Below are 11984 nucleotides of genomic sequence, written 5' to 3'. Positions count from 1 at the left end.
CCAAAGTGTTCAATACAATGAGACTACTTATCCCATACAGTTATTCCCCCACCACCACCACTTATCTATTACTTGCCTAAGGGCACTCTGTGATTTTACTATTTTAGTTGATATTTGAAGGCATTTGATGAGCCTGGAACATAGTTGCAGTCTATGTCATTTTTTGCAGACTGTTATCTGGAAATATTTCTTTAATACTCAGGAATTCAAATGCTACATGCTACTTTGTTTCAGTGACTGTCACCTAACCTACAAACTCATTCCCAGAAGACAAAAATGTTTAGAGATGTGCTTGCTTTGTCCAAAAAGCATACTTGGAAGTGTGAATGGACAGCACTCAATGTAGCAATGGCAATGAGCTCAAAGAAAAAAGAGGAAGAAACCTTCCTGAAAACTTGGATGAGCAGTTTCCAAGCCTCCCTGGTGAGCAGGCTTCATGACATGCAGTGCCAGCCAGCCCAGTCCTGGCCATTCCAAAGCAGCTGAGCTGAATCCATCTGGGAGCAGGCAGTGGGAATGGGGTGTGTAGGGGTGGGCTGGGTACAGCTGATGCATGTATGACTAATGCTGGTGTTCCCTTGGAGACCTGAGCAAGCGCTGCTGAGGAAGGGACACAGAGCAGCAGCAGTGGCAGCCTGGCAGCCACTGACCTTCTCAAGTGCCAAAGTGACAGCACCTGGGAAACACAGCCCAGTGCTCCACACATTTCTCTACCTCTATGGGAGTGACATTGCCACAGAAAGACAATGTCAAATATAACAAGGGGCACTTGTCTGGGCAAGCCACAGCCACAGTGTGAGTGAGGAGACCTCAAGTGCCACCCTCTGTGTGCTGTGATCAGGTGTGCAGAACACCTGCTTCAACTTCTCTTGGGGTTTTTATAGCAAAACCCACCCACATCATGGAAGCTAGGATAGCTCTAATGCCTTGCTGCCTTGCATACTGCTCAAAAGACATATTTTTGTAAAAAATCAGCATGGCATTTTGCAGTGGCTGGTCTGAAATGTGATCCTTCTTGACTTAAATGCAAATAGGAGGACCAGCACTGCAATTGTCAGAACTACAGTTGGAAAGAAGAGATTTTAATGCTGATTAGAGTGGAGGAAAAGGACTTTACAGCTGTGGAGCAGAATTCAGATGTTTGGAGAAAATGGGTAGTGTGCTGAACTAACATTGCAATAAGTATGACATGATACACTAGGGAATAGGTCCTGTTTTTAATAAAAGTCTAAAGAAGGAGGGAAGAGCTGAAGTTCAAGGAATCATCTTTGGATCTGAAGTACACTGGCAGCTGTCAAAACTGTCTGCTTGCCAGATTATATTTCTGTTATTAGGTACTAAGGAACAGCTCACACACTTGAGAGATACTTTGTTGGTGTAAATAGACAGAATTTGACGGAAGGTGATGAACCAGGTTTATACCAGGCAAGAATTTGGCCCTTAGTTTACTTTAAAAATGAAATATGGACTCTGAATAACACAAACTATTTTTTCTTCTAGGTGGCATTGAACCTAGATCCTGGCAAATGCCTCCAGTTTTACACACCTTGGTTTCTTTCCATGCTGTGAAAAATCTTAAAGGCTTGTAATCAGGGGGCAAGACTGGAGTTACCCCTCCTAGAGAGAGAAGCTCCATGCTTGTATGGCAGTGACCCTGATCTCCTCCAGTCTCCTTCCATGTAACTGTTTCCTTTATGGATTGTGTCAAAATAAACCTGTACTGACATATTCCTACACTGGCAGCACCAGCACAGAAGAGCTCTGGGAATGATGAGTTCATTCAGATGGAAGCACAGGGGTTTTTAGGAGCTGGTTCCCAGCATGAGCACTGCCCTCTGGAGAAGATGCCCTTGCAGATTCACCCTGGCCCATTGCAGGGGCTCAGCCAGGAGAGGGATTTTTCTCACATCCCCACGGGCTGCTCCTCCAGCCACCATACAGGAGGCACAGGCTGATGGCTCCCCTAACTGCCTGAAGCAAGCCAACAAAATCCAGGCCTGTAAGATTTTGTAACACAGCACAACTGAGTCAAAACTTCCAGATGTAAATTGCTTGTTCACAAGAGCACTGGCTTGCATACTCTACATGCTTTTTGCACTACTCATGGCCACGTGCATTCTCCAATACACGTTGGAACTTTCCCTTCTTGGGTTCACCCAGTGCTAGATGGAATGATGTGTGTTTGTATACACATGTGCATTTATATTGAAAACATAACCGTGTGAGTATTTTGGTTTGGATATTGTATAGTTTTGGTTTTGCTCAATAAAAGCATGAGAAATCTATAAAATGTAGCTCTGGTCTGTGTAACCGTAGTATTTGTTGTTAATAATAAACACTGCAATTAAGATTTCTTACAACAGCTAGATGAGAGAATAGCAAATTTGGTCTTGGCTCACAGTTGTTTAACCAGATATTGATTAAAAGGCATGCACTCTAAAAGTATGAGGTCTAAGTTTCAACATCTTATAAATTTTTATTTTGTAATGGAAGAGCAATGTAATAAATGAAAGTCCACCAGAACAAACAACAGGAAAATCACCTGATATCAGCTTGGCATAACCCTACTACTACCATTAAACCAGAAAACAAAACTAACCATTCACAATGACTTGCCAAAGCTGGATTTGTATAGTTCCCAATATAACTGTGGCCTCCTTGGTAGGTGATCCTATGCTTCAGGTGATGGGCACAACCCAAGCAGAAGAAATAATTCTGTCCTCAGAGCAGATCATCCTGTGCTTTCCATAGCCCACAGGGACGGCAGCTGGCCCAGGCAAGGCCTCTTGGTTTATGACAGACCCTTGTTGTCTAGCATGTAGTAGAATATGACTCACTTCAGGGACCCACACTTGAGGGAAGTCACAGAAAAGTTCACTAAGCACTGCCAGTAAAAACATGGGCGTACTCGCTGTGTCTTTGTAATGGCACAAAGCATGTCAGTGGGGTACGTGCTTTCCAGTGTAATCATCCCTCAGCCCTCTCTGGAGAAATACAGCACAGTCATGCTGCAACACTCATAATCACAGCATTCATCCAGCTTGCTCTGTCAACCAACTTGACAATAACCTCATCATGGATTTCTTCCTTTTTCCAGTCTTAATTATCAACATTGCCTCCCCACATCATCAGAATGAGAGCACAACCAGCTTAGTATATTTAAATCAAAGGAACAGCCTCACCTTCTTCACGTGGTATTTGTCGTCCTGTACCTGCCATTGCCTCTCAGCTGATCATGTTCCCCACCTTCAGCACCCTCATCCCCTCACACCCGTGTGTCTGCTCGCTCCCTGCCGCCCTGCTCATCAGAGCTGCCTCTCAAGCACCTTCTGTGCTTCTAAGAGGGGTTTGAGACATGTCACCAGAGGACTGGGATCCAAACCCCGCCTTTGGGTTTCTTTCCACGGAAATAAGAGTGAGGGCGGCCTGTCCGTGCCCAGAGCCCCAGCCTGGGCCGGTGCCCCCTGCGGCAGGGATCCCTCATGGCTCCCACACGGTGTGCCACTGAGACGGCAAGGTACAACCGGGATAAAAACGTGCGCCACTCCCCAAAGCCCATAGGCATCTTTCAGCTACAGTGATATTTAACTTGGTCCAAAAAGGGTCCACTTGGAGCTGCCTGAAGGGCCGCAGGGCGCACCCAGACCCGCGGGGGAGCCGCTGCTCCATCCCGCTGCTCCTGTGTGACCTGCACAGGGCAAACACAGCAGCTGGTTATTGCTCAGGATGAGGATTTTTATTTTGAACTCCTAGACTCAGTTTTTATCAGCAGAGGAGCTCCCAGAGACAGGACTGGTGCTGTACCTCTTCTCCTGCTTGCAAGAACACTCGCTCTGTGACCCTCATGAGTGCAGATGGTGACTTCCAGCTGAAGCCTTTCGTATTTCATGGCACTTCTCCCCAGTGCAAAAGCCAGACAGATCCCCTTAGCTTACACGCACACCTGGTTTGTCTGAAGCAGCCTGTTAACAAGGGCAGTATCACAGGGACAGCCATAGCCAGGGTTAACAGCACGAGTAAAGCCTGCCCGCAATAACCCTGCCCGGCTGGCGGGTGCCCAGCACCGTGAGCTGGAGTTCCAGTGACAGGCACTATCCCAGCCCCCGTGCCCTTGGCATGCTGGGGGCATGGCAGCCCTGGAAGTCTGCCAGACCCAGCTCCTTTCGGGCCCAAGTGTGGCATGTGTCTCCAACCTCCCATTTCCAGACACTTCTTAACTGCTTCCTTCATGTTATTTTTTTTCAGTGATTTAAATTTTCTGTGACATGTTTTGGCACTCGAAGAATTTTGTGAAAACCTAAATATTCCTGCTGCGAACGCTCTGTGTGTATACTCCTCTTAAATCTTCCTGTTTATTTTATTTTTCAATACTAACAGCCAATGTTACTAATCACCTTTAGGATCATGGACAAATAAAAATATTGCGTAGTGCAAAGGCTACAAGGCTACATCCCAAGCTCTTACAGCCTCATGGGATATGCCTACTTGTATAAAGGACAGACTAAGAATTTTTTAATCCTTTCACCCTATTTACAAAGCAAATCTGGACTTTAAATGCTTAGAGAACTGGGAAAACCATAGCCACGTTCATGCATTACACTGTGACTTTGCAGGCACACCATAAAAAATTTACTGACAAAATAGAGCGCTCGGTGAGCCATTTACCACACTGTTAAATACCATCAGCTTTTTCTGCTTAATACTCAAGATTTTGCCCTTTAAAATACTGATTTAATTTTTTGTCTCTACAGTATGTTCTTTACTAGAGCCGGCAGTTTATAAGCAGCAGTAACAGAGGAAAAGAACCTCCACCCAAATATTTTTTAACCAATTCCTCAAAATATATGTGCCAAAACTGGATGGAAAAAATCTGTTATTTAAACAAGAGTGCAAGAGTAACACTTTTGTGCTGCTTATCCTCTTCATCTGTCCACAAACCAACTCCTTTTTAGACTTTCCTAAACACAGTAAAGCTGCAGCTCAGCGCAGCAGGGTGAGCAGCAGAGCCAGCCAGGAGGCACCATGGGGCACATCACCTTCTGGGCAGGCTGCAGTGGCACCCTGGGGGCTTCCAGAACACCACAGAGAAATCTGCAATTTGAGCTCTAAACTTCTTTGGGGAGGTGAAGGATGTAATTTGATCTTTCTTTTGCAAAGTGTAAATGCACGGAGGTTGGCAAGGCTAGGTTCAGGGCCTGAGATTTGGGAACACTCTACAAAAACACTTGCTGCAATCAGGCTTCCAGCCTCATAAATATCTGCTTTACAATTACAAAGTGACAGCTGTGAAAATCTATCAAAATATTGTCTCCTTTTCCTTTTATATTGTCTTGGAAGGAATGCTGTGATAAATTTAATTCTGTTTAAATTTGAAGAGCTCTGGACTGTGTTTCTCCCAAAACTGGCACCAGGTATTTTTTGACCGTCCAAAACATTTGCTTCACTCACAATGCTTGAGGGAACAAATATGCACAACATTGATACCTACTCTGTAGTATGGCAATACTCTTAACTCTTATTGGCTAAAAATACTAGTGCAAATACATCAGAATTCATTGGCTAATAAATGCATTTTAAAATTAATTCCACATATGAGACACTGATCATGCTTTCACACCATGTTTCAGTCAAAGTATAAATTTTACAGGAGAAAGGGAACAGCAGCTACAGCAACTTTCAGGTGAGTTCACCCTATGGAGCTCATTTCCACAGGAAAACAGAAGTGTCTTGATGCAGTAACTGAAATATGGTTGTTATGAAGCAATAAATCCATTGCACCTCTGTGAATTATGTCATAGGCAACACATAAGCTTAGAACTGCTTCTAATTAATAGCCTTTTCTGTACTGAAGGAATCTTGGTTTTTAACATTTTAGATTCCCTTACTAAGAAACTCCCTTTTGTGAGTCAATAACTACAATGTCTGAACAACCCAGAAAAAAACCACTAAGGCTGTTCCCCTCAAGTGCCCATAAAGAATATTCTGCACAAGAAACACAGGAAACAAATTAGAAAGCAGGACAGTAAACACCCAAATTCTTGTCCTGCTGATACACAGCAAAACTACCTGCTCCTGCACAGGAAGATCATTCAGTGATGAAAACAGTCTTGCTCACAAGTCTCCAGTGTAGCTGCAGTCACAGGTACAACCCAGCAGCACTCTGCTGCTGCACAGCCATGGGCTTCACTGTGCTCAAGCCAGGCTTTCTGCAGAATTCAAATGAGGCTGTGTCTTGACATGCAACAACTAATTGCCCACAGGATCAGAACTCTGGACTTCAACTCTGAGCAAAAACCAGCAGCATTTAACTAAACATATCTACTGTTTTCTGCAAGAAGCCATGACATTGAGTACTCAAACAAAGCCAATGGATTAAAAGAACTCAGAAGTAGATACACAAAATCAAATCCTGCACACAATTCCCACTGAAATTTATGGGACACGAGGACAGGCAAATGAATCATGACATCAATTATTAATAAATTGATATATACTTTATTATGCACAAGAGACTAAGATGACATGACACTGTGGTTATCAAAACTGTACAATTATGCATTTCCACAAGGCTCTGAAATACTGAATGTAATATGAAATACAAACGGGGTGTTCAGACTGGCCACAGGTTTTAGGAAGTAAATTTCTCCCATTCTTTGATTTGGCATTTGCATCTAAAAGAAATATACTTATTTATGCAAAGGTGAGAATATTGTGTTTGGAACTGTCAGGACATGGCAGCGAAGATCTGGTAACACTGTGAACATCCTGATGAATGACAACAACAGGGTACAACAGGCACCTCACACGAAGGGCTGCCAGCACAACCAACAGTACAGTCTTCTTGTGAAGCATGAGGTAGATATACATAACAGAAAGAACATAAAGGAGAGGAATGGTTAGGAAAGAGCAGGGGGAAGGTTACAATCATCAGCATCTACAGACATTTTGCAAAATCCATTTTCATGTGGCAAATGCTACAAAAATAGCCGAACACAGAAAGATCTGATCTCTTGAATCACAAATGTAGAAATGTCCAAATCCAAATAAAGTAAAAGGTTAGAGTTAGTGATTAGACAACACATGACAGAACAAGCAGTCTACTTGGACATTTAAGCATTCTAATAGCTTTTACAGGCACAAGGTGTCCATTTTAAGCCCAATCCTCCCAATCTTACATAAATTCCTTCGCAGTTGATTGCATCATGCTGAAATTAACACTGACTCCGTCCATGCACACCGCTGCTGGGACAGCAGAGCCTCTCTTCAGGCCCCACAGGGCTCTGCCATGTGAGCCCAGCGTGGTGAAACCCCCGGGGCAGAGGTGGGAATCAGCACCTCAGGAGCTGCCACACCACACACAGAGACTGGCAGTGCTGACAAATGGCTGCTGTAAAACCAGAGCTGTGTCAGGCTCTGAGCTGAGGGCAGCTTACAGCTGCTGCAAAGTACTGCGCACTTCTGTTATAAAGTTATTCACTGGGAATGTTTGGGTTTGGTTCTCTCTCTTTATTGAAGCAGAAATGACTCTTCCATCTGCTAAGCAATCATGTGCCATTTTGGTAAACTCCAACAGACAATTAACTCAGTTCTATTAAAACTGCTGAATTAAATAGCTGAGTATACCACGTTCAGTTAATTTAAACTGAATTTCACACACAAGTCAAATCAAATCTTTGACCTTTATATATTTTTGGTTTATCCAATGGTATATATAAATCTGTAAATTATTCTAAAATTAGATTAAAGTTTTGATAAAAAAATTGATAATGCAGCATGTTTCTCTCAAAAATATACAATTATCTATTTCACACAGAATTTTTCAACCTGTCCATCCCAACAACCAAATCTAATACTTCCTATGAGAAACTACTTAATAAAATATCTGGGGAAGGAAAGGGTTAAAATGGGGAAAGGAATTTACAAAATATGTAAATTTCACAGTAATTGAAATTAAACATTTCATATAGAGTAACTTACATTTATCTAAAACATTTAAATATATCTTTATACAGAAATTTAATGTAGTAAAATATAGCTATGATTGAAGTTAAAGACTCTAGTCTTCTTTGAAGACATCTTTAAAGACTTTACACATAGAATATGCTTTAACAATACATTCTGCTGAAGGTTAGGCAAAGCGCTTTCTTTTCAACCACACAGGCAGCACATTCATCCTCCCCACGGCTCGGAGCAGAGCCACCCTGCACACCCTTCTGCAGGGGTAACCACACTTTCATGGCACCCTGTCCACATCACCAGGCCTGCAGCGTCAAATATCTTTGTATGTGTGACACCAAGACCAGCCCTGGTTCAGAGTCCAGCACGTGCTTCCAATAGTGAGGACAAGGCGTGCAGTTACCCGTTTGCAGAGGGGTTTGCAGGATTGGTAACAGATTTGATTTAAAGTGAGTAACACTCTGCCTGATCCTGGCACTTAAATCTTTGCATATGTTGCACTTGGACTATCCTGGCATCAGCAAGGCACAAGTGTAGAATCAGTAAGAAATCTGCAGCTCAGACTATCACTCGAGTGTAATGAAGTCCCTTCCTCTCTTGCAGAGCACAGGTAACCTTCACTACAACTAATGAAAGTTATTAATCTCATTCTTAGAGGAAACCCATGCCCTCTCCTCCTCAAAGAAGGATCAGTAGAACACATTACAAAGTGGCAAGTAACAGTCAAACAATTACATGTTAAAAGTGTCTTTTTCTGCTTTTCATTTTGCATCAATCTGAAGGTGAAGATAAGGCAATGACACTAAAAATAGTGACAATTAGTACCCTTCTTCCATTTCCATATTCTGATACTACTTTGGGACTATCCAATCATAACATTCATACAACAGTTTGGCACAAAAAACTGCACAACTATTTTCAGAGAATAGCAAACAACAGGCACTATTGTACATTCCTTGTGCCCTCAAACCCATGTCTTATTTCAAAGAGAATTTAGGCTAGCTAAATGATCAGAACCAAATAAACTTTTTTAGCTCATCTATCTACCGTTATAAACTGAAAAGACAGTTTTCATTTTTTTTATATATATCTATTTATGGATTATATGTTTATGTATAGAAAGAATGCTGTGCTAATTTCCAACTGGTAAAGTAGTTAGGCTGTGTATACCTTGATATAGATCTATTTGCATAAAGACATTGCCATTAAAGGTACACACCCATCTATGTTAGTGCATAAGACCATTCTTTGTTTTAATGTTTGTGTGTGCCTGTTTTTGGTATAGCAGATCAAAAAATCTCTTATAAAAGAGCTTTGGCCCATAAAACAAGAGAGGGAATGTTAGAGTGTGCTCTTTTCCAATTACTAAATCAATGACTATAATAACAAAAATACCTGGAACAAACCTGAAGCTGCAAACACAACAGGAAAGCAAATGAGATGCTGTAGCTGTAAGCTGAAAAAACAAAGATTATTCAAAAGAGGCTAAATGTAGCTGAATAATAAAATGTTATTTACCAAGGAGATCTGACATTGATGCTTTCTTGCTCAGAAAAAGAGAAATCCTTTGACCTAAGTTCACCTTTGTTCTTATGTAGTGATAGGACAAGGAGTAATGGCTTTAAACTGAAATAGGGAGGTTTAGATTAGACATTAGGAAAAAACTCTTTACTGTGAGGGTGGTGAGGACCTGAACAGGTTGCCCAGAGAAGTTGTGGATATCCCATCTCTAGAAGTATTCAAAGGCACATTGGATGGGCCTTGAGCAACCTGGTCTAGTGGAAAGTGTCCCTGCCCAGGGCAGAGGGTTGGAACTAGATGATCTTTAAGGTCCCTTCCAACCCAAACCATTCTGTGATTCTATGACTGAATTCCCTTAATGAATACCTTGTGTCAATGATAAGGTTCAGGGAAAGGAAAAAATCATATAGACAAAGCAGCATTTTTCCAAACTGGCATAGAGTTCACATTGAGGGCCCACAGACCCCTAGAACAGGTTGCAGTACTGTAAAATTAGTAGCTTTGTCACATGTAGCATAACATGCTAACAAGATCCAACAGGCTGTGTTCACTCATGCATTGTGTGCTCATTTACACACTCACACACACAGTGGCTTCCCCAAAAGAAAATCAGTCTTTTTTTTCCCCCCATAGAAAAATCCCTCCTCATTTTTCCAGAAACAACCAAACCGATCCTTTCAACGTTCAGAAGCTGCTGTCCGATGTCCCCACAGTCCTGTGCTGCTCCCTGGCTGTGTCCCTGGGTTAGGTGGCACTGCTGCTGGAGCAGGGGGTGCTCTGTGTGCTGCCAATGCTGTGGGCTGCACTGCTGTTCTCGGAGGCTGGCGGTGATGTGGGGACTTGCTGTCTTCCCGCTGTCTCCCCTGAGGGACAGGCAAGAGAAAAAGTGGGGTCAGGAGAAGGGAAACTGAAAATGTACTCATAGAAAACAACAACCCATTTCTTCCCAGTCCTCCTCTTCTGGTGGTTTGTTTTCCCAAGCAATTAACATATTGGGTAACAGACCTTAATTGGAGTATCTCTGAAAATGTTACCAGACTTTGGCACCTCAGCATGGCTGTGCACATGGGGAAAATAACAGTGCTGTTTCCTTGAGCATTTTACAAGCAGTGATGGAAACTGCCAAGATCAACACTGTCTATCTTCTGTTGTCAGCTGTCACTCAAGACGGATCCTATTACACAACTCAGACACTTTACAGCTTTGCTGTTTCCAGGAAAAAAGGCCAGGAAATGTAGGCTTTAGTTTTAATGCCAGTTTATAGAGCGGCATATTTACTAAAAGTGTAGCTCAAAACAATCTTCTTCCATCAGCTGGATACCACATATCCTGAGACATAGCCAGTTTTCTTCATGTAGAAAAACAACAGGCTATTCTGAAAGCTTGACTTGATTTACTCCTAACACAACATGCAGGAAGTTTTCCTATAGTTACACAGTATGTGCAGCACTTAGAACCTGTAGTGAGAGCATGTCTCAACAACCCCTTCGCTATTTATATTGCCAAGTCAAGCACTTGGAGTCTCCTCACACCGTTCTGCACCTGTGGCTGGGATTGAAAGGAAAAATCCAGCTGTCAACTAAGCACGAAAGTAATAATTATGCCATGTAATGCCTCAAAGATCATAATAAGGCCACATAGGGAAACCATAACTGTGGCATTTTTAAAGTTACAGTGCTCAAGTCTGTAACCTTAGCAATATTACAAAATAGTCTCTTCAAAACAGATGGCAAGACTTAAGTTTATATAATGTGCACTGTAGCTGCCCCCTCCCTTGAGCTCATCTCCAGCAAGCAAACCTGTGATCTCAGTGCAGCAACAGTCACACTGCTGCTGCCTGAGCTGCAGACCTGCTGTGGCAGCCAGAACCAGCACAGCTGCTTTCCCAGAAAAGCAGCAAGACGGAAATGATTGTGGAATCATGGGCAGAGCAATTAGGAAAAGTCAGAGGCTAGTACATCTCTTGCTTCATGAGCTTATGGTGACACAGCTCTCCTGCTCCACATTATACTATGTTATCCCGAACCTGATGCCATGGGTCAGGTCTGCATACTCCAATTTTTCTTCCATGTTCAGGATTTGGTAGAGATCCCACTTCCCAGTAACTGCTTCAGTGACAGGCTGAAGGCCGGAGGCACAGCCTGCATCCAGAGGGTTACAGAGCAAGGACGAGCCAGCTTCCTCCCACAGGAGCTGCTCTGGCACATCCCCATGCCCTGTGTGCTGCTGCCCAGCTGCCAGAGCCCGGCTTCTCGGAAGGGCTGCAGAGGAAATGCGCCTTTAACGCTTTGTGTCTCAGGCCACAAAATATCCTCCTGCAGGCTGCTCAGTACTCAGAGGCGCTGCAAACAAGGGAGGTCTGAGGATTTCTCACAGCAGAGGTTGCAAGTGCTCTGTGCAATGGAGCCCAGCAGATGTGCTGCTAGCTCAAGCCACAGCCACAGCTGAAGTGCACTTAAAGCCCCACAACACACAGCTCTTTCCTTACACCCCACTGGTTTAGGAAT

At 43.1% G+C, this 11984-nt stretch overlaps 1 protein-coding gene across 2 annotated transcripts in view; it reads right to left on the bottom strand.

Annotated features, from left to right (window-relative positions):
• Nucleotides 1-6475: 6475 nt before the first annotated feature.
• TGFBR3 (transforming growth factor beta receptor 3) overlaps nt 6476-11984 on the bottom strand; it is a 108849-nt gene continuing 103340 nt past the window's right edge. For both annotated transcript variants that reach the window (XM_058029914.1, XM_058029915.1), the window contains exon 17: nt 6476-10340. In XM_058029914.1, the coding sequence (XP_057885897.1) occupies nt 10222-10340 (119 nt within the window). In that variant the 3' untranslated portion in view covers nt 6476-10221. The remainder of the gene's footprint in view (nt 10341-11984) is intronic.

This window comes from Melospiza georgiana, chromosome 9 (genome assembly GCF_028018845.1).
Source record: "Melospiza georgiana isolate bMelGeo1 chromosome 9, bMelGeo1.pri, whole genome shotgun sequence".
Classification (NCBI taxonomy): Eukaryota; Metazoa; Chordata; class Aves; order Passeriformes; family Passerellidae; genus Melospiza; species Melospiza georgiana.
The sequence above is the reverse complement of the archived record's forward strand: the minus strand, read 5'-3'. Positions and strand labels throughout refer to the sequence as shown.